The sequence below is a fragment of the Macrotis lagotis genome, chromosome 3, assembly GCF_037893015.1.
Source record: "Macrotis lagotis isolate mMagLag1 chromosome 3, bilby.v1.9.chrom.fasta, whole genome shotgun sequence".
NCBI classification, from domain to species: domain Eukaryota; kingdom Metazoa; phylum Chordata; class Mammalia; order Peramelemorphia; family Peramelidae; genus Macrotis; species Macrotis lagotis.
In genome coordinates this window covers 239,626,263-239,646,848 of record NC_133660.1, presented here as the reverse complement: position 1 = coordinate 239,646,848, position 20,586 = coordinate 239,626,263, and the positions used below count along the sequence as shown (strand labels likewise).

At 40.4% G+C, this 20,586-nt stretch overlaps 1 protein-coding gene across 13 annotated transcripts in view; it reads left to right on the top strand.

Annotated features, from left to right (window-relative positions):
- Positions 1-20,586, top strand: part of IRAG1 (inositol 1,4,5-triphosphate receptor associated 1) — a 154,234-nt gene that overhangs the window by 122,459 nt on the left and 11,189 nt on the right. For all 13 annotated transcript variants that reach the window (XM_074230311.1, XM_074230308.1, XM_074230310.1 and 10 more), the window contains 5 exons: positions 398-529; positions 2,987-3,128; positions 9,133-9,182; positions 11,324-11,431; positions 13,240-13,304. In XM_074230311.1, coding sequence (XP_074086412.1) covers positions 398-529; positions 2,987-3,128; positions 9,133-9,182; positions 11,324-11,431; positions 13,240-13,304 — 497 coding nt within the window. The remainder of the gene's footprint in view (positions 1-397; positions 530-2,986; positions 3,129-9,132; positions 9,183-11,323; positions 11,432-13,239; positions 13,305-20,586) is intronic.

The window sequence follows — 20,586 nt, the reverse complement described above, 5'->3', positions numbered from 1 at the left end:
AATAGTGTGGTTTGCTAGTAAAGACAAGGTCATCTATGCAGGTGTGTAACTGTGATGAGGCTAGCCTCTTCTCCCTTACCTTTTGCCTCCCTTCCCCAGTCCAGATTTTTGTTTCTTTTTTTTATTTGGGGGTTTAAAAAGATCTTTTGTTCAGATGTTTTTGGCTATGTAGGAAGCCCCCAATTTGCCAGACCATAAAGGGCAGTTGGATTTCTAACAGAAGCCAAGAAGAGTTTCTCAAAGTCAGGTTCAGAGGCTCTGGTTCAGCCACTAACTTCAGCAGCTGTGGGAATGGGAGAAGGTAAGATAGGGTAAGTGGGGGAGCATTCAGATCTCCCCCTTGTCTGCTTTCCTCCACCCCAGCTGTGACTCTGTTCCATTTCCTCCCTCCTTTCAGTCCTCAGCATCCATCTGGCAGTCTTGTGAACACCGAGAGACCTATGAGAAACTGTTGGAAGACATTGCTGTTCTCCATCGCCTAGCTGCCCGCCTCTCTAGCCGTGCTGAAATGGTTGGAGCAGTCCGCCAGGTTGGACCACTGACCTGTCTCCTCCACCTCCCTCTCCCAGACCCAACATCTCAAGATGTTATTGACTCTAAATGGAGAAGTTGGCCCTTCCACCAAGGAACTACAACCTTATTAATCTAAGAAACCACTGCTGGTGGTGGGAAGGGAGGTACACAGGGTGCTAGGTGGCCCTGAATGACACGAAAGGAGAATGAGCTGCTTTGTGTCTCCCTAAACTCGTGTCTCATCCCCAGAATAAACCAAGTCAGAAGCATTCATGGATACGAAGATGGGGAAGGGGAATAGTCTCTTCTAATGGATGAGACAGCATGCAAAAACTATGTACATACAAGATATAGACAGGGTAAATTGGAGGCAACCCCAGAGAGAAGGTATGAGCAGAGGAAGTAGAAAGAAAAGACCTTTTGCTTAGTGTGAGCTTGAGCTGAGTCCTGAGAGAAGCTAGGAGGCAGAAATAAGGAAAGAGAACATTTCAGGCAGGAGGAACACTCAGTTGATGAATGGAGTGTCATCTTGGAGGAAACTTCAAGAAGACCATTTGAAAACTGAAGCCCAGAGAAAGGAAGGGCCAGATTATACATTTGAACTGAAATAGTAAGATGAAATATAAGAGAAATATAATATTTAAAAAGGTCGTACATCTAAATTCAAATCATCTCCAACTGAAGAGTTTCACATTGACTAGACAGCCTCTAAGTAAAGCTCTGTTTGACTCTTGTAGTAGGATATGGCAGCAAAGGAAGTTAATGAAATCTTAGGCTACTTTTAGAAAGACATATCCAAGACTGGACTTTATCCATACCTGGAGTTCAGTTGTGTGTAACTCATTTTAGTAAGGCCAGTGATGAGTTGGACAAAGTCCAGAGAACAGCCAGTATGGGGAAAGGGCTCAAGTTTATGCCATAAATTGAAGGGTTGGAAATGATTTAGGAAGGCCATGGTAGTAATCTTCAAATATTTGGCAAGCTGTCTCATGGAAGACTTAAGAGATTGAGTCAGCTTGACCCCAGAGGATAAAACTAGGGTATAAGGGGTACTTTATAAAGCAGTAATTTCAATTTAATATAAGAGAAAACTTCCTATCAATTAAAGTTGAATGGGTTTGCCTGGACAGTAGTGAGTGTCCTCCCAGTGGAATTGTTTCAACAAAGACTAAATGAGAGGCTTGAGTACAACAGGAAGGGGAATTCTTATTCAGGGATGGGTTGGTCCTCTGAGGTTCTTTTCAGCTGTGAAAATCTGTGCATTTCTGATTAGCTGAGGGAAGGAGTTCTCTGAACTTGACATCCCATCTCCTGCCTCAGAGTACCCGAGTAGGCTATCCCCCCATGATTGGAAGCCACTCCTTCATCTCTGCCCCTCAGAGCCCTTGTGTTCCTTCACCGTGCCTACTTCAAAAAGCTTCCCTAATATCTTGTTGCTAGTATTCCCTTTCTCTTTTAAATTATTGGGTATCATACTCACTTATCTATATACTATAGCCCTCCAAGTCAGTGGAAGCTTTTTGAGGGCAGGGGGCTATTCTGTTTTGGCCCCAGTACATAACAGTGCTGGAACATAATATCTGCTTGCTTCTTGTTGAGTTGTTTCAGTCTTCTCTGACTCTGTAACCCCATTTGGGGTTTTCTTGTAAAAGATACTGGTGTGGTTTGCCATTTTCTTCTCCAGCTCATTTTACAGATGAGGAAACTGAGGCAATTGGGAAATGACTTGCCTAGAGTCACATAGCTACCTCATGAAGATGATGTCCTAGGCCCTGACCCTAGGCCCAGGACTCTATCTTTGTGCCATCCAAATGGAATTGACTCCTCATTGCAGATGCTAGCCCTCTATTGAAGGTCTGATAGCACTAAGTGGTAGATTTTCTGGCTACCATGAAATTCTGTTTACTCACATTGAACTTCAAGCTTAACATTCTTCACTTATTTTAGCTCCTGTTCTCTTTGATATCTAGGCTGGCAGACAGACAAGGTGTCCCCAAAGTCTTAGTGCAGGATTAAACTATTAAAGCTGAGACCTGAACAAACACTTTTATACCATCCTTATAAAGGACTACATGGAATGTTACACTTCCTAAATGATCACTGAGATCCTTTCCACCTCTGACATACTATCTTCCAAGGTTCCTCGCAGCTCTGACAGTCTGGGTCCTATAACCTGAGGTCTCCCAAGGTGCTACAGTGCAAAGACCATTGGACTTGAAATCAAAGAGTATGGATTCAAATCCCACCTATCTAGGTGAACTTGGTCAAGTCCCTTCCACTAAGTGAGCCTCAGTCTCCTCATCTATAAAATGAGGGAAACTGGATGAAATATCTCTAAGATTCCTTCTAGTTCTAGATCTGAGCCTCTATGGTGCTTCTGATCTATCTGATTCCAGTGGGTTGTTTCTTCCTATTGCTTTATCTGACTTAGTTCCTTAACCTTATTTACCTCCTCCCATCTCTTTCCTCTTAGGAAAAGCGGATGTCAAAGGCTGCAGAGGTTATGATGCAGTATGTAGAGAATTTGAAGAGAACGTATGAGAAGGACCACGCAGAGCTCATGGAATTTAAGAAATTAGCCAACCAGAATTCAAGTCGAAGCTACGGCCCTTCTGGTAAAACTGAGGGGGAATTCTTTCACCCAAGGGTGTCCCTCTCAGGTGACCGTGGAGGTTGAGAAACCTGGCCCTGCAGCAGCCAGGCAGGCAGCTAGTGCTACAAAGTGCCTACCATGTGCCAAGAGCCAGAGACAAAGAAAGGCAGGACCAGTCCCTGCCCTCAAGGAGCTTACAATCTAATGAGGAAAACAATACATAAATGATTTTTCAGGGACTATAGACAGGATGACTAGGGAGTCATCTTAGAGGAAAGTTCCAAGGTTGGGAAAGAGTTCTTGCAGACTTTCACCAAGCTTTGAAGGAACCAGGAAAGCCAAGCGGCAGAGATGAGCAAGGAGAGTATTCTGGGGAGGAGGAATAGCTGGTGAAGAAACATAGGGCTAAGGGAGGAAGGATCTTGTTTGGAGAATCATCAGGAGGCTAGTGCTCTGGATTGTCCTCTTGGGGAGGACAGGAAGGGGTAAGGAAGATGGAAAGATTGGAAGGGATCAGGCTGTGAAGGGCTATGAAAGCCAACCAGAGGAGTTTATATTTGATCCTGGAGGCAACAGGGAGCCTCTAGAGCTTATTGAGTCAAGGATGAGGCAAGGAGATCAAATAATAGACCACTGAAATTGTCCGGGTGAGGTGATAAGGGGAGTCAGGAGGATCTGAGTTCAAATCCATCCTCAGATACTTACTAGCTTTGAGGCCCTGAGAAGTCACTTAATCCCATATACCTCAGTTTCCTCATCAGTAAAATGAGCTGGAGAAGGAAATAGCAAACCACTCCAGTTTCTTTGTACCCCCCCCAAAAAAAAACAATTGAGGTCACAAAAAAATTGAATAGGATTGAAAAACAACTGAATGCTATTTTGTAAATTGAATTAGATGACCTTTCCAGTGACTCCACCCACCAACAGGTAACAGGTAGTGGAAGCTAAAAAAAAGGGTGTTCAGAAGTAAAGAACTCCATGGGATCAAAAGCATTGGACAGAAAATGAAGAGAGCAGAGAATGTCCTCCTCATAAGTGAGCATTAACTACAAGGTATATCCATCCAGTTATCTTTAAAAACTAAGGAAATGCTGAAGATTAGAAGGACTTTATTCTGATTTTACTCATTAAACATTTATTTAAACAATTGCTAAGTCATCTTGTGGGTCTGATGCTATGAGATACAAAATTAATAAAACACAGTCCTGCCCTCAGGCAGCTCACAGTCTTGGTCAAAAGAAATCACACATGATCATAGATGGATGTATAATACAAGTTAGAATATTGAAAACTTATAAATATGCTCTAAAATACCATGAGATCAGTTGATTCCCCTCTGGCAGCTGGAGACAGCAACAAGGTTCAGGTGGAGGAGAAATTGTGGTTCCTTTGGGGATTTTCTTGGCAAAGATACTGGATGAGTTTGCCATTTCCTTCTCCAGTTCATTTTACAGATGAAGAAACTGAGGCAATGGAGCCTTGAAGATTGGGTAGGGTAGTAGCAGGTAGAGATAGCAAGAAGGAAGGCCATTCCAGACCCAGAGAAGAATATGGGCAGAAGCCCAGAGGTAAGACATTCCAGGAAATGTCTGGGGGGGTGGTCAATAAATCTAGTCTGGATGAAGCCCAAAGTTTTTAGTAGGGGAAGGCATGTACATTAAGGCTGGAAAAACTGAGGCCAGATAGGGTGCAGACATCCTGAAAAAAATGACCTTGTTTACTCCATATATTTTGTTGATTAAAATCCAGTACTTACAACCTGGAACCAAAGAGGTAATGGAAAAAACTGAATGGTCCGTCAGGCTCTGTAGCAGGTGTAGCAGAGTTTATACAATAGGTTTAGGAGTACATTGACTTACTATTAAGATAAGTTAAAGGGAAAATTGCAAGTGGTCTCACAGTGGGTCACACAGAGGTAAAATTTCAATTCAGTCTTTTTCTTAACTCTTAAATGCAGAAGTCTAAGGGATTATAACACATGTTACAATAGAGGCTAGTTATCACTGTTACTAATAATAAGGATAAAGGTAACAAGGCCCAGGTTTCCAAGGCTGAGTTCCGGTGTCTCTATGAATGGTTATAAAAGATGTGGCCCGAGTCAGCTTTAAATCTCCCCATCATTCACTAACATGAGGGAAGATAAAGCCAAAGGACCAGAAAATTGCTAAAATCACCATTTTTCTGTTTGGATTTTCACTAATGGATCAGAAGGTACATCTTTCCTTGACTTCCATATCTTTGCTAAAAGAGCCTAGACAAGTAATAATTATGAGTTCATAGTTGTTGCTGCTATAATGAGATAATGAAGAACTGTGATATACTCAGAGTGATAAGTCTGGATTTTTCAGCCATGTCTGACTCTTTGTGATCCCTTTTGAGTCTTTCTTGGCAAAGATACTGGATTTGTTTGCCATTTCCTTCTCCAGTTCATTTTACAGATGAAGAAATGAAGGCAAACTTGAAGTGACTTGCCCAGGGTCACATAGCTATTATCTGAGGATGGATGTGAGCACAGGAAGAGGAATCTTCCTGACTCCAGGTCCTGCACTCTATCCACCCTACTACCTAATAGAAATAGGTAGAAAAATCAGGGTGACAGTTCTGCCAGCTGCTCTGTACAGACTATGGCCTGGAGGGTTGTATTCAATCCTGGGTGAAGGACATTGACATGTCCAGGAGAGGTCAGTCAGACAATGAGTTCTCTAACACTGGCAGTATTTAAGTACAATGAGTTTTCATCAGAGATATTGCAAAATGAGCTTCTGTAGGTACATCAGATGGCACTGGATGACCTTTCCAGTTGTAAGATTCTTATTATTTTAAGAGTGAGAGCACTGAATGAAAATAAACCTTAGTTTCTGAGAATAATAGCTATAACTTTTAGATATATGTATAATAATGTCTATAATAACTGTTCTACACAGTGCTTAAGGTTTGTAAATCACTTTAAATATGTTCTCTGGTTGATCCTCACAATAACCCTGCAAGTTGGATACTATCCTTCTTATTTTGAAGATGAGGAAACTAAGACTGAGAGGTGAAGTCTCTCAGAATCACACAAAAACTCAGAGTCATTAGAATTTGAACTCAGACCGTCTTGAATCCAAATCCAACTTAGCTGTCCCTACAGAACCAATGAGCTGCCTTCTCATTTCATTTTCAGGCCACTTGCTAGAGTCATCAGAAATCATTTCTCACCAAGTAAAGTCTGTGCCAGAGGGAACTGGCTATTGAGAGATAAACAGTACTAGAAAATGGACCTTTTAGAGACCACAATTCCTGGATATTGCAAACATCCTTAGTTACAAAGAACAGGAGGAGGGGGGAATAAAGAAAGTATGTCCCAGATGGAGAAATCTTTATAAACAAAATACTCAGAGAGGTTTCTGGGGAATATCAGCAGCTTTCCACCCTCCCCCTAAAACCAAGGTAGAAATGTACAAAGCTATTTGGCTCGGTTTAGGAAATGAGGTCCCTAAAATACACCAATTTAGCAACAGATCACTGCCAAAGTTTGGAGTTTGGAGAATGAGTTAATTCAATTGTTAATCTCAAGGCCCAGAAATCCAATCCAACATTCCTGAAACCTAACCACAGGACTTATTAACAAAATGTAGAGAACATACAAGGATATAGATGCCAGTCAACTTCACCAATCACCTTATTTCTGGCTTCTACTAGACAAAGTCATAAATGTGATCATTTTAGGAAAGCTACCATGTCCAAACTGCAGGGTTAGCAGAGGCCCTGGCCCTTAGCCAATTCCTAATAAATACATGTTGACCACAGCAGTTAAGGTTGGTCATGTTTTATAGTCAAAAGGGCAAGAAAGTCTAGAGTCTTTATTCAGATGTTCTGTCCCAGGCCAAGAAGATCCTAAGCACCTCTCAAAACAATAAATCATGAGTAAGCTTGAAAAGGATGCACAGAGTTATTGATAAAATTGCTTTGGCATCAGAGACCACATTCCTGGATTCTAGTTGTTTCTGTTTACCTATCCGCTCTCTGACCAACATGCATCAGAGGGTTGCTTGAACTACTCACTAGAATCTGAGTGTTCACATACCAGCCCTTAACCAAATGTAAGCTGGGAGTCAATTTGCTGGAACCCAAGAGAATCAGGACGGGCTATCCCTGAAATTTCTCCCTATGGGTCTAAGGTCTCCCTAGTTGTTTCCCCACAACCTCCAAACTGTAGCTGGACTAGGATTTGGGTATGTAAGGATACTCCATACATGTGTTTATATAGTAATTTTAGACAAAACTCATATAATATTTCCTTCATTGAGGCAACTTGGTGGTGTAGAGGGTAGATTGTGTGAATAGGGCTAGAAATCAGGAAGACTTAACTTTGAATTCATGCCTCAGCCTCTTACTAGCTCTGGGCAAGCCCTACCAGCCTCATCTATAAATGGGAATAAGAATAAAGCCTGCTTCATAGGGCTATTGAGAGGATCAAATGATGAGTAACATGTAAAGCTCTTTGCAAACCTTAGAGTACTAGGTGGTACAGTGATAGATCCCCAACTCTATCAGGATGATCTAAGTTCAAATCTAGCCTCAGACACTACTAGCTGTGTGAGCCTGAGCAAGTCATTTAAACCTAATTGCCTCCAAAAGGAAAGGGGAAGAGTGCTATATTAATGACATATATTTATCATTATAATGACCATTTTGTTGAGTATTCCTGAAGTCAACATTTATTAAGCACCATCTATATGCAAGTCCTTATTCTGAGCACTAAAAGAAATACGTGAGGCAGCTAGGTTGTGCAGTGGATAAAGCACCAAGCCTGGAGTCAGGAGTACCTGGGTTCAAATCCGGCCTCAGACACTTAATAATTACCTAGCTGTGTGGCCTTGGACAAGCCACTTAACCCCATTTGCCTTGCAAAAACCTAAAACAAAAAAAAAGAAGAAAAAAAAAGAAATACGTACAAGTAAGACTTGGTTCCCTGCCCTCCCAGAGGTTCTACTTAAAGTTAGAATAAAACACATTCACAAAAAAACATGATACAAAATCAAATTTATGATAAATGCACTGTGCAGGCACCTAATAAATGTTTTTTTTTTTTATCATCAGTCTGGGTCTTAGAGAACAGATATATACAGCTAACTGATCCTGGACCTGGAGTCAAGACCTTAGTCCAAGTCTGCCCTCTGATAATTAATAGCTATGTAACCCTGGACAAGTCACTCAACTTCTATTTGCCTCAGTTTCCTTATATGTGAAGTTGTAATAATAATAGCATCTACCTCCCAGAGTAATTGGAAGGATAAATTGTATGGATATTGATGCTGTCATCATCTTCATTGTTGTTGTTATTTAATATTAATGTTAATATTAATATTATCATTAATATTAATATATGCAGCCCATGATCAGGGCCATCCTTGAAGCTTTTTCAGCAAGTAGGACCTCTGACTTAGGCTTTGTCGACAAAGCCTGCAAGATGAGACCATTATTGGGCAGATGAGAGGTACAACAAACAGGAAAATGATGGGTGATGCTACTACACAATAGAGTAAGGGGGTGTAAGAGTCCAATACTCTGGGCTCCAGAAGTGTCCCCAATCAATCAAGAAGCACTTAGTGGGCATCTATTACAGGCCAGCCAGTGTACCGAGTACAGGGATAAAAAGAAGAAAAACAGTCCCTGCCTTCAAGGAGCTTACATTCTAATTGGAAGATGCATCATTCATACAAAATGCATACAGAAAAAATGGAAGGTAACCTTAGGGGGTAAGCTTTAGCAGCTGGGGAGACCAGGGGAGTCTTCTTGCAGCAGACTTTTGAACTGGGTCTTGAGGGAAGCCTGAGATTCTCAGGGGTGACAGTGAGAACATGGAAGGGATCAAAGATCTCTTTGCAAACTGTTCCTGCACTCACCCCAGCCTTTACAAAGGAGTAGAGAAGGACTGAGCCAGAAACATTCAGGGTCTTTGCATAATTCCTAGGACTTTCCTCTATCCCTTTCCTCATTTTTATTGGAAGTGATTGATGATGTTCTTCTCTCTGTTGCTGCAGAGGATGGGGTCCCTCGTGCCACCAGGTCCATGTCTCTCACTCTGGGAAAGGTAGGCTGCCTGCAAAGGTGGGGGTGGGGGAATATGGCTCCTGAGAAGGGAACTGGGAGTTGCTTAGTAGGAACTCCATCATAACCTAAGTCTATGATCTTTCAGGAGGGAAAACTATCCATAGATACAAGTTCACTAGTCATTCATTTCTTAGGTGAACTTTCCATCTTTCTCTTACCCAGTTTCTTCATCCACAGATAGGAAACCCTGAAACTTTCCCTGTGTAAAGACGGCAAGTGAATAGATCAGAAAGATCTAAGTTCAAATCTAGCCTCAGACACTTACTAGCTCTATGACTCTGGGCAAGTTACTTAACTTTTTCTGTATGCCTCAGTTTCCCCAACTACAAAATGGGGATAATAACAGTACCTAACTCCCAGGGGTACTGTAAGGATCAAATAAAATTGGTAAAGCACTTAGCTCAATGCTGGTATATAATAGGGACTTAAAAAATGCATGTTTCCTTCCTACATGCTTCACAGGATATATGTGAGGACTCATTCATATCCAAAAGCCCCTCTTGACATTGAGGATCCCTTGGTTGGGATCATAGGATCATCAAGATCTTGACTCCAACCCCTTCATTCTACAGATGAGGAAATTCTCACACCTAGTAAGAGTTTAATTAAGAGGGATTTGACATTACTTATTAGAGAAATGCAAATTAAAGCATCTCTGAGGTACCACCTCACACCTCTCAAACTGCCAATGTGAACAGAAAGGATAATGATCATTGTTGGAAGGGCTGTGGGAAATCTTGGACACTAATACATTGTTGGTGGAGCTGTGAACTCATCCAACCTTTCTGGAGAGCAACACCCAAAGGGCAACAAAAATGTGCATACCCTTTGATCCAGCAATACCACTACTGGGTCTATACCCTGAAGAGATCATGAAAAAGGGTAAAAAACATCACTTATACAAAACTATTCATAGTTTTGTGGTGGCAAAGAATTGGAAATTGAGTGAATGTCCATTACTTGGGGAATGGCTGAACAAATTGTGCTATTTTTTATGGCATGGAACACTGTTGTTCTAATAGAAACCAAGAGGGATGGGAATTCAGAGAAGCCTGGAAGGATGTGCATGAACTGATGCTGAGTAAGATGAGTAGAACCAGAAGAACACTGTACACCCTAACAGCAACATGGGGGTGATGATCAACCCTGATAGACTTGCTCATTTCATCAGTGCAACAGTCAGGGAAAATTTTAGGGTATCTCTGATAAAGAATACCATCTGTATCCAAAGAAGGAATTGTGGAGTTTAAACAAAGACCAAAGACTTACCTTTAATTTAAAAAAAAATTATCTTACTATGTAATTTTGCTTTCTCTTATATTTTAATTTCCTTAAGGATATGATTTCTCTCTCAAACATTCAACTTATATCAATGTATAGCATGGAAATAATGTAAAGACTATCAGACTGCCTTCTGTGGGGGGAGGGGGAGGGAAGTGAGATTGAGGGAAAAATTGTAAAATTCCATGAAAATTAAAATTTAAAAATGGAGGAGAGAGAGATTTGAACCCAAGTCAGAGATTTCAGTTCAAAATTAGGGAACTGCTTAATATTTAGAGTCCTCAGATGGAATGAGAGACCTTGTCAGGGATCATCAGCTAGTCTCTTTGTTGCTAGAGCTATTTAAAGGGAATGACCACTAGTCAGGTGTACTATGTAGGAACCTCAAAGGTTCCTTCCAACTTTTAAGAATTCATATTTCTAATCGAAAAAGGTCCCAAACCCCTTTTTCTCATAGACTTATAGGAAAGGAGAGCAGTACATAACTTTTAACCATCGTTTGATTCAAATCACAACCACAACCTTTTTGGGGTAGAGAACCTAGGTGTGAGAGGGATGACATCTGTTCTCTTACATGAGATATCCCATTTCCACCCTCTTGGGTTTTTCCAATTTCCTAAAGTTGTGATTTCTCCCAGAAGATTATGGTCCAAGAAAAATTCCCCAGCTTTTGGAGCTTTTTTGTTAATGTGAAACAATCTCCCATTCCCCTAATGTACGTACACACATACACACATCCTCTTCTCTCCCCATTTTCATCATTAAGGATGACCAACATTGTCCCACTGAGGATGGCCAGGCTCAAGCCCTTCCTTTTAGTGAACCCTTTTCTTCCTGCAGAACATGCCCCGTCGGAGAGTCAGTGTGGCCGTGGTCCCCAAGTTTAATGCTCTGAACATTCCTGGCCAGGCTTCCAACACATCACCCATCCCATCCTTACCAGCCCTGGTGAGTATGGCTAGGGGAATAATAGTAACCCAGTAGGAAGCCTTGAAAGAGAGACCTCCAGGGGCTTATAATGCTTTCACTCATTAAGCAGACAATCATGTAGTATCTTCTGCCCATCACTGACTTGAGTCAAAGACACTGAGGCCTTGAATTTTAGCTTGGATTTTACATTTTGCAATATAATTTATAGTTCATTATGTATAATTCAGAGGCAAACATGAATAAAGGATAGAGAGCTGGCCTTGAATTCAGGGAAATTTGAGTTCATATCCTGCCTCTGACACATTCTGGTCACATAACCCTGGACAAGATGCTTAACTTCACAATCTTCTAGTCAGTTCTCCAGGGACTGAAGGATGGGCACAGCAAGTTTCCTTTATCAGTGACATAGCAGGTCTAAGTCCCTCTCTCTTTGGACAGTATAGGTATATTATGGTTCCAGATAATATTATTTCTCAAAGAAGGAATAGAAGATAATGTAGCTTCTGATTCTTTTGGAAAAAACAAATATCATTATAAAAAAGATTTCTCTATAACAAATTATTTCTACATTCATTCATTCTCTCTCTCTCTCTCTCTCTCTCTCTCTCTCTCTCTCTCTCTCTCTCACCCTCACCCTCCCTCCCTCCCTCCCTTTCTCTCTCCCTCTCTCTCCCCTACTCTCCCTCTGTGTTTATCTGTCTTTGTCTCTCTTTTTATCTCTTTGTATGTATTTCTTTATCTCTATCTCTCTGTCTCTTTCTTATTCTCTGTCTCTTTTTCTCTGGGTGTCTCTTTATCTCTCTTTCTCTGTTTCTCTTTTTCCCCTCTGTGTCTCTCTGTGTGTCTGTTTCTCTCTACGACTCTTTTTCTCTGCACATCTCTCATTGTCTCTGTCTCTGTGCCTTTTTCTCTTTATCTCTCTGTCTCTCTCTCTCTCTTTCTCCCCCCCCCCCCTTTCCTCTTTTTCTTTCTCCCTCCTCTCCTGTCTCTGTCTTTCTGGGAGGAAAGAGCATGACTGCTATTTTGTATTATTATTATTCCTTTGCCCTGATACAAACCTTTTATACATCCACCAATTTTAATCAACCTAAACTTCCAAATCAGGGACTAATATGAAGCCACCTACTTGAAGTCTAGGAGTTTGAAGGAACCAAGGGCACTGTAGGCACAGCACACTCTGACCACTCCCTTTGAAAACTCTCTTGTTTTTAGAGTCCACCCTCCCCCTTACCTTTTACGTTCTAGCTGTTTCAACTCCAGTCTGGAAATGTCGATTTTCTGGCACCAGGCTTACTCACAAAATTCCATTATAACAAAACACCTTAGACAACCTCTGAGTTCACTCTGAGTAGGATTTGACTTGAAAGCGTTCTGAGTAGCTTGAAGCTTTGATGGTAATAAGAGAATAGCCATGTGCCTTCGGCCTGTCAATGCACAGTGCCCAGGGTTGTGCTGTTTTAGGGCTACCCTCTAGAAACAAGGGACAGGCAGCTGGATCTCATTGAAAGAACTTCAAACTTTCTAGCTCTAAGAGCTAAATGAATAGAGAGGAGGAAGTGAAAAGAAACAAGTTATCCTCACTATGCTTCCATTCCTCCACCCCCCTAAGAAAAAAAAATGACCCCCCCACTTGGACTGGAAAAAACTGAGGAGATAAAGAGAACTCAGGCTCAAGAGCCTAGGGGACCCTTGAGAGTGAAGAACAATGTCAGGGGGGCAAGAGAAACTCAATTGTCTAACTATGCATGTACGATGTACTGATCCACATGCACATTTTGATCTGGTTTATTTAGGGAATTGAAAGATTTATCTTATTTTCACCACAGGCTGAATCACCAAATGGGAAAGGAAATCCCTCAGCTTCCCTGGCTCCACCAGCACTTTTAGAGAAGTAAGTTTTCTGGTTTGACTTTTCATTTTTGAGTTTGTCTAGGAAACCTGCTTTAGTAGGTTGGACAATTTATCTGTCCTTCTGTACTGTCTTGCTCTCATTTCTCACCTCTTCAACTATTTTTTTACCTCCTCCCAATCCAGTACATATTTTTTCTTCTCCTTTGTCCCTTCCTTTTTTCTTTTTATACTTTCCATCTGTCTCCTTTTATTTTCTCTTTATTTCCCTTCTCCTCCTCTTCTTGTCTTTTACCTCTTTACCTCTTTCTATCTCTTTCTACTTTCCCCTTTCTCTCTCTCCCCTTCCCATATCTACTATTTTTCTCTTTCTCCTTTCCCTTTCTCCCCTCTTTCTCCTCATCTCCTATCTTTTCTGACTTTCTTCTTCCTTTACTTTTTCTCTCCTTTTCTCCTGTTTCCCTCCCCTCTTCTTTTAACCTCTCCCTCCAAGCCCCTCATATCCTCTCTTCCCTTCTCCCTCACCTCCATCCCTTTGTCTTTCTCCTTCTGTCCTATCATGCTCATTATTTTTCCTTCTCTTCCTCTTTTCCCCCCACTTCTACCCTTCAAGGCCATTTCCATCACCAAGGAAAAAAATGTGATTTTAATTTAACTGAACTTTTATGGAAAATGGTTTATTTAGCCCTCTGGGGTCTAGGAGACTAGTTTGATTCATGCTGCTACAGTTTATAAAATTACGAAGAAAATATGTTGAATCAAAATGTGCTGATCTGAGAAGGTCCTGGATTCACTTGGGAAAGTTTCCTATTTAAGGCTTCTATACCCCGTGCATTTCTTTCCATTTTAAGCCAGAAAGGCTGGATGACAGGACCCATTCCTGTGATGACCCAAATAAATCATTTGTTTTGTAGAACCTTTCCCCACCTGACTGTGCACCCAGTCTTGTAAAGGTTTCTCTTCCCACATCACCTGGAAAAATTGCCTCCCACACACTCAAGGAAAATAGGGATTTTTTTTAAAAAAAGGTCACTTATTTTCTTTGAAGGATTTCCCATTTAATTTTTCTTAGTTGGGGCATAGCAACATAGATCTAGAACTGAAAGGATCTTAAAAGTTATTCCAATCCAAGCCCCTTATTTTGCAAAGAGAGAAACTGAGGACTAGAGAGAGGGATTTACTTGCCCCAAATTATGCAGATTTTAAGTGATAGATCCAGGATTATTGTGTGTGTGTGTGTGTGTGTGTGTGTGTGTGTGTGTGTCTGTGTCTGTGTCTGTGTCTGTGTCTGTGTGTCTGTGAAACAGAGAGAGAGAAAGAGACAGAGAGAGACAGAGAGAAAGACTGTTAGAGACAGAGATGGAAAAACATATATATAGACAGAGACAGAAAGTCAGACAGAGATCCTACAATTTTGTAATTCCCAATGAAGCAAGAAGCAAAGGGGAGGAATCTCCAAAGGCATATAATCCGAAAGTCTTATAAAAGCATTGTAAGACTTTTTCCCCATTACTTGTTGGACTGGTCTTAGGAAGACTCATGTTTATCTCATCATTACATTTCCTGAGCAAACACAGATGGGGAAGGGAAGGGCAGTAGTCAGGTGTGTGAAAACACCGGATTGAAACTTGAGTGTTGCCATGGACAATTGACAAAGCCAACAGTGGAGGACTGGCTGCAGCGATTATCTAAGGGAAGAGGTCCAGAATTCTCCTGCTAAATCATCTGGAACCTGCAGCTGGATTAGCCATCACCATCCCAACAAATCTCATCTGAAAAGGATGTGGGAACTTCAGTGAATTATAAGCCCAATTTGTGTTATGAATATAATGTGATGACCAAAAAAGCAAATATGAGCTTGGAATGCATTAAGAAAGGCATATGATATCCAGAAATAGGGAGGAGAATTATCCCTCTGTATTATGTCCTGGTCAGACTATACCTGGAAAAGCTTGTCCCCATCTAAAAAACATATTTTAGAAAGAATCACCAAATGCTAGATGACTGATCACTAGTTGGGCATGTTCCAGATGGAATTCATTTGGTATAGGTGGAATTATATAATCTTTGAGACCCCTTCCAATTCAAAACTTCTATTATTTTAGAATAGAATTTTATAAAACAATGAATAGTTAAAATTACTCCATACCCTTAAAAGAGCTCAACACAAAAACTCACAACATGGCTGAGAAAAATAACTATGAAATTTTCCTTAGCTCAGGACCCTCAAGAACACAGTTTCTAATCAATATGATTCAATCCAGTTCAATTCCTTCCATCAAGTTTTGCTGGAGGCAAATGAGATACAATGGAAGAAAATTACCTCAACAAGTTTATAGACTGTCAGGGGAATCAACCTGTAAGCAGATGACAATTTGAGGAGGCAAGAATAAAGACGAAATATCCAAGGCAAAAATGCAAAAGAATAAGTTCTAGAGTCAGAGAAGCAGGTTCAAATCCCATCTCCTATGTCTACTATCTGTTTCACCTTGGGCAAATTACTTAACCTCCGTGGACCTGTTTCCACATTTGTAAAATGAAGGATGGACTACATGATCTCTCTGATCACTTCCAGTTCTTGATCTATGACCTATGAACTAGGCTATCCAGAAAGACTTCCTGTGGGAGTTATATCAAGTAATCTAAACCTTGACAGAAATTGAAAAGGGTTTTATTTTATCCTAGAGGTAATTGGGAAATATTGGCCTTTTTTTAAGCAAAGGTTATGTTTGATGTCTATGGGCATAGTCTGAAGGAATCCCTGCTGGGAAGCAGATCTAAACTTAAGAAAGGAAAAATTGTTCAAGTGATCATTTTTGTATTCTCTTCTACTCCATGGGGTAATGGTACATAGAATCACCTTCCAATAAAGTGTTTGAGTGTATCCTAACTTGCAAATGTCTAGATAACTTCAGACTTGAGATGAGTTCTGCATCATTCAGTCCTCCAATAAGGAAAACACACAGTAGTTTCAAGGGGAGAATAGAGCTCTCAGAATGATCACAATCTGTCCCTCAGCTCCCATATGATGGTTCTGCACTTGAGAAACCTTCACTGTTAGTTCCCAGAGAATAGATATTCTAAGGATAATCAGCTGCTGACATTGTTTGAAAAGGGACTCAGTAGAGGATGTGAGATAATGTTAAAACTTTTACTTCAAGCAGAATGGCTCATTTTGCTATTATCTCCCTAAAGGCTCCATGAAATCTCCTTAGGAAAACACTGTGATGGAGAAAGCACTACTGGGAGTTAGGAGGCCCAACTCTACCACTGATTGACCAGTTATGTGATGGAGCCCAAGACTCAAAGTCAGGTCTTTGAATTCCAAGCCCCGCATCTGCCACCACACTGCCTGCCTTAGGAAGAACCTGTATGAATAAGCATCAAAGGAGAGTTATCTCTTGGGAAGTCTTGAAGACTGTGTACCCGACAGGTTGTAGAGTATATGAAGCAATATTCTTGGAATCAGGGAGGCTTGATTCTGAATCCTGCATTTAGAAGCTATCTGACCTTGGGCAAAGACCTCATCTATAAAATGAGAACAATTATAGCACTCACTTCATAGGGTAATGGTCTATTATATAAGAGAGAGAGAGAGAGAGAGAGAGAGAGAGAGAGAGAGAGAGAGAGAGAGAGAGACATTCTGACAGGTAGACAGATAGACAGAGAGGGAGAGACAGACAGGTAGATAGACAAATAGGCCGAGAGACAGATAGAGATAGCTAGATAATAGACACACATATAGATAGTCCATGTTGTCAAGTTCTATGTAAACCTTAAAGTGCTATGTAAATAAAAACTATTATTATTATTATTATTATTAGGAAACAAATCCTATGAAATAGTCCTCTTAAGAGTATCAAGCATCAAGGGAGCTAGGGCTAAGGGAGGAAGGTTCATTGAATTCTCGAGGGCCTAGAAAAGGTTAAGTATCCTCCTACCTTTTAGTTCTTCTGGGTCTCTTCACCCAACAAAAACTTGTCAAGGGCAACCTAAAGAATTTAATATTTATTTATGACAACAATGTAATCCATATTACTAATTTGTATAATAATAAAATGTAATAATGTCCACATGGTTGAACTTTGAGGCCACATACAACCTGTGGGTTAGACACACCTGCTGGGCAGTCAGTGACTTGAGTTTTATAAATGGAACAGCAAAGGACAAATAAAGCTTGGAAAAGACATCCCAAATCGCTACATGCAAAGAAAGCTTTCTTGGGGAAATGATTTGTTGGGTTTCTGTAAATTGAACTATATCATAAAAAACCCTACTGTCTGATTCCTTTTTATAATTCTAATAGTGACCCTTTAAGTTTTCTGTTTACTAATCCTGGATCATTGTCTGTCTGGTTTTCTTAAAGTGGGGTACTGAAGATTCTGTTACTGCCAGGCTTCAGTTTAGACTGGTCACTCCTCCTTTTAAAATTCAGCAATCGCTAAGATGGGCAAGATAAACAAAATCAAAGATGGGCTCTGACCTCTAATTTCTAATAATGCGTGCTTCATAAAATCATTTCCTGTGGTGCTATTCTCAGCTATCAGATTTTTCTGTTGTGATAAATGCACTTTCAGGACAGGGAAGGTTCACCACGGGAAAGAAAGTAAAGAGAAGAAAAGCATATCAGGGAGGTAATGTTAGTGGTACCTGATATTTTTAGTGTGTTCTCTCTCTTTCTTATTTTGGTGCCCAGTTAGCAGCCTAATGAAATATAACTTTTAAGAAGTGCTGAGCAACACAGGAGATGGGACCTAAGGGGGGTTGGGATTGATGCCAAGGACAGGAAGAAGTGTTTAAGATTCATTCATTAACACAGCAGTGGATGCTTGTGAGGACCAGATATCACATGGCTTCTATCTTGTGTTCAGTATTCTTCAAACAAAAGCCTGGCTTCAAAGCCCTACACGTAGTTTTGTCTATCTTGTGAGTTCCTCTATAGTAATATATTCTGATAGGGTTCCAACACCCAGGAGAGATGCAAGTTCCAGAATTCCAAAAAGTTATTTGCTTGGAATGGCAGCAGACAATGGCATCTGTTGATGGGAGTAAACTCATCAATAGCAACTGGACCATCCATGCCATTCCTTCCTTTCTTGGCTCTTAATTTCCATCCTGTTTCTCTTGCATATACCATAACATGAAGAGCCCTGGAGGATCTTAGAGACTAACTCAATGCAACAAATGGTCAGGAGCACCTCCTGAGTTCAGTACTGGGGGAAATATCCAGATCTAGATAAGATGCAGCCTCAAGTCTAGCCCATAGTGGAAGGAAATAAAACAATACAGGCATCCACGATATACTGTAGCTGTTGAGTTGTTTCAGTTGTGTCCAATTCTTCATGACCCTATAGGTTTTCTTGGCAAAGATACTGTAATTATTTGCCATTTCCTTCTCCATCATATTTTACAGATGAGAAAACTGAGGCAAACAGGGTTAAATGACTTGTTCGGGGTTCACGTGGCTACTAAGTGTTTGAGGTCATATTTGAATTCAGAAAGTTAAGTCTTCTGATTCCGGGTTTGGCACTCTATCTATTGGGTCATCCAGGTTGCCCTTTCTATGACACAATACTGGAATTGTTACTGCAGTTGAGAGATATGGATTAAATATCTTTGGAGGGAACAGGTCATTACTAATAGTGGGGATCGAGGAAGGTTCCATGAAAGTAATGTGACTGGGTCAGAAGGGAGATATTCTAAATATATATATAGATAACCTGAGCAAAGTCACAGAGATGGAAAATTACAGTTTATGTTTGGGGCAGAACTTAATCTAGTTTTACTAGAGTTTGAATGCTAAGAAGAGTAAGATAAATCTAGAAAGGCAAAGTATTCACCTCCTACCTCTCAGAAGAGAAATGAGACACATTTAGCATCACATATTAAGAATTTGAAATGACCTTATAAATAATCTCATTCAACTTTTCATTTTATAGATGAAGAAACTGAGGCTTAGAAGGAGTTAAATAATTTTTCCCAGATAGTAATTATTAGAACTGAGACTTGAATTCATACCCCAACCCAATTCTCTGCCCATTATGTTGTTGTTACTGCTACTGCTGGTGCTGTTGGTGTCATTATTGTCAGTTAGGTGATACAGTAAATAGAGCACCAGGTCTGGTATCAGGAAGACCTGAGTTCAAATTCAACCTCAGACACTTATTAACTGTATGATCTGGACAAGTCACTTGCTTCAATTTCCTCATTTATAATAATAATAATAATAATAACTTCCTCCCCAGGTTATTTTAGGTTCAAATGAGATAATAATTGTAAAGCATTTAATACAGTGCCTGACCCATCATAGTTGCTATATAAATGTTAGCTGTTATATATGTTTATTTGTTTTGCTTTCTATACTTCTTTTGTTACAAAAGAGGGCTCAATATGGGGGCAGGTAGGAAATAGAGAAGCCACTAGAAGAGAAAATGGTATGTTTGTGTGTCTTTTGAAGGAAAGAACATCAATAACCCTTTTTAAAAAAGAAAAATAAGGAAAGGTAGTTAATTTGGCACCAGATTTTTGGAGAAAGTTGAATATCAAGCAAAGACATGAAATTTATTTGGCAGGCAATAGGGAGTCACTGAAGAATTTTAAGCAAGAATGACCCAAGTCCCACCTGTTTATTTCTCAGACTCAGGTCCATACCTCTGTTTATATTGGTTGTATTTTTCACAGAGACATAAATATCACTAAGCACCCTATTTTTGGCTGCCTCTATGAGCCAGTGGTTTCTCACACAAACACATTTACTTAAGAGGTGATGTTGATCATGAGATTGGTCATGGGGCAGCTTGGCTCACCCATATGCCTATCTGTCCCCAACCTAGGAGCAATGGTAGGGATTCTGTAAGAGTACTGATGTGCCAAAGAGGGACCCAGGAATTAATTGACAGTAACAGCCTTCTGAATTCTTAAAAGTGATGGAGGGGTGGCTAGGTGATGCAGTGGATAGAGCACTGGCCTTGGAATCAGGAGTACCTGAGTTCAAATCCAGCCTCAGACATTTAATAATTACCTAGCTGTTTGGCCTTGGACAAGTCACTTAATCCCATTGCCTTGCCAAAAACCCCTAAAAAACAAAAGTGATTGACATCAGAGTTTCTATATCTAAACAATACAATCCAAGAAACAATTATTAAGCAACAACTATATTCAAGATACTGTGGTAAGTGCTGGGGATATAATCAATTTAAAAAAAGACAGCTCCTGGGGAGACCACATGCAAAAAATTATTAGAAAAGCAGGCAGAAATGGCACTATGGGGTAGCCAGCATGGGTGCATCTTATTCCCTGAAACTGAAACCAGCAGATACAAAGTG